We start from the raw sequence: 2,349 nt of genomic DNA, 5'->3' as shown, positions 1-2,349 counted from the left end.
TGAAAGCATGTATTTAACGGCGAAGAAACATCCCCAGGTTACTTTTTGGGTCCAAAATAACCTGATCATCGTCCATAACTCCTGAATCAACCCCTCCAAGTGTTTCTACCAAAAAAACAATAATGACAGGGAAATGAAGATGCTAAAGTGAGTAAAACAACAAACAAATAAATAAAAGCTAACCTCGCAACTCATTAAAGAAATTGAACAGATCATCAGGCGATGATAAAGATGATAATCGACTAGTTACATGATCAGTTAACCAATCATCCATTAAACCACCAATCTCTCTCAATTAGATAACGAGCTGATCTAATTTCAACTCCAACATGTCATCACATGACTGCAATACGCAAACACTCATCAATTTTAGTCATAGAAAAATGATTACCAGAATAAGTCCAATAATGTTTTTAGGGTGCTCATAATAAACTGGAACTCTGCTATGCCCTTTCTCCAAAATTAAACTCATCAATTCCCTGCCCATAACAAGCATGTAATGGTAGTTTATAAAATCAAATGAAAGTTGAAGTAGATATTCAAATGCCATCTTTCTTGGTAATTTACAGAAAACCATACCTGTCAAGCTTGGCATTAATATCAATTGCAAATGTTTCAGATATGGGAGTCATGGCATCTTTAGCTTTTTTCTCAGTGAGCTCAAGTGCTCCAGCTATAATTGTTGTCTCATCATGGGTCAGCTCTCCACCTTTTCCAGCCTAATAAAGGTCCAACAAAAGGATCGTAAATCTAAAAGTTATGATGAATGAAAGAAGCATTGCACTTCAAAGGAAAAGACACATCAAGAATTTTACAATTCAAAATGAGAGAAGTTAGAAAGTACAACAGTGATTAATTAATGGTCAAAAACAAATATTGATTTGATAAACAAAATCAACCAAAATAATAACTAGTTATAGAAACAAGCAAATTAAACAACTATAGGGAAAAGCTTGGATGCAAACCTCGTTTCCATGCAAATCTACTAGGGTTTTCAACTCGGCTCTTCGAAAAAGTGCTATATGTCCATGACCCAACAGAAAGTCTAACAGCTGAAAAAAAAACATAGAAGGTCAGCCACAAGAGCAATCTGCAGGAATTACATGCTTGGTTGTCTTTCTCACTGTCATAAAAGCATTACTAGCAACGTTCATCACCTTGCTTATTGGGTAGGCAACAGGAAAACATATCCAAACAAGAACTCGAACGAATGGAGCAACCTTTACACCAATTGCCAAACCATATCGAGAATAAACAGATTGTGGTATTATCTGCACAAACAGTTAAATTGCAATTAGGATTTAGGGCATTCAAAGAACTTGATTCCTTTTTTAGCAGCTATAAGTAATTTCACTTTCTAAGAGCAAGTCTAAAGCCATAATGGTCGGAAAATAATTTTATAAACCAACGGTTGCAACCTTCTGGGAAAAAGCTGCTCAGCCAAAAGTTTAACAAATAATATCCGAGTAACATATCAAAATTTTCATATCACAACTAATCAGTGTTTAACAAGGATTTCTAGCTCTACCGAGTTAAAAACGCTTCAAATAAAATAAGCCAAGGTGGATACTCACCTCACCGAACAAAAGAATCAAGGTCACTGAAATCATGATAGCACCCCAAGCTGTGCTGAGAAATGGAGGAGAAAGGGAAAGAGACGGAGATTTGAAAAGGAGAAGCATAACTATGAACCAAAATGCACACTGAAACTTTATGTGGAGTTATGGAAAAGGCACCCGGTGCTCTCACTGCCCCTGCCATTTCTAATAGACTTCCACAAAATCTATGATGTTGCCTGAGATACCAATCCATATTGCTCAAAATCAGCAACGTATTCTGAAAAACGCTCCTGACCATTCCAGCAAAACATGGTTAGAAACCAAATAACCAAAACTAGTCTAAAGTCGAGAGGGAGGAGAGAAGATGAAACATTTTATTTTTTTAGAAAGGGGAGCGGGAATGGAAAAATAGGTGAAGGGGAAAATGAAATAAGGTTAAAGAGGCACGGATTTAGCAACTTTAAACTTGCGGCGTTTTAAAAAATAAACGCCACTAAAGTACAAGTCTAGCGGTGTTTGTATAAAAACGCCACTAATGTACGAGTCTATAGTGGCGTTTGTATAAAAACGCCACTAATGTACGAGTCTATAGCGGCGTTTGTATAAAAAACCACTAAAGTACAAGCCTATAGCGGCGTTTGTAAACACAAACGCCACAAAATTACGAGTCTATAGCGGCGTTTGTATAAAACCGCCACTAAAGTTCGAGTCTATAGCGATGTTTGTATAAAAACGCCACTAAAGTACTACTATATCACGACGTTTTGTATAAAAACACCGCTAAAGTTGA

At 36.6% G+C, this 2,349-nt stretch overlaps 1 protein-coding gene across 1 annotated transcript; it reads right to left on the bottom strand.

The window, feature by feature from the left end:
* Positions 1 to 373: 373 nt before the first annotated feature.
* Positions 374 to 1,761, bottom strand: LOC120146074 (DUF21 domain-containing protein At2g14520-like). The gene is made up of 6 exons (XM_039159738.1): positions 1,737 to 1,761; positions 1,575 to 1,684; positions 1,158 to 1,271; positions 966 to 1,052; positions 580 to 719; positions 374 to 479 (listed from the first exon to the last, which is right to left on the bottom strand). The coding sequence occupies exons 1-6, from the start codon at positions 1,759 to 1,761 to the stop codon at positions 374 to 376; spliced, it is 582 nt and encodes a 193-aa protein (XP_039015669.1).
* Positions 1,762 to 2,349: the final 588 nt, after the last annotated feature.

Source organism: Hibiscus syriacus, unplaced genomic scaffold (assembly GCF_006381635.1).
Source record: "Hibiscus syriacus cultivar Baekdansim isolate YM2019G1 unplaced genomic scaffold, ASM638163v2 tig00110895_pilon, whole genome shotgun sequence".
NCBI classification, from domain to species: Eukaryota; Viridiplantae; Streptophyta; class Magnoliopsida; order Malvales; family Malvaceae; genus Hibiscus; species Hibiscus syriacus.
The sequence above is the reverse complement of the archived record's forward strand: the minus strand, read 5'-3'. Positions and strand labels throughout refer to the sequence as shown.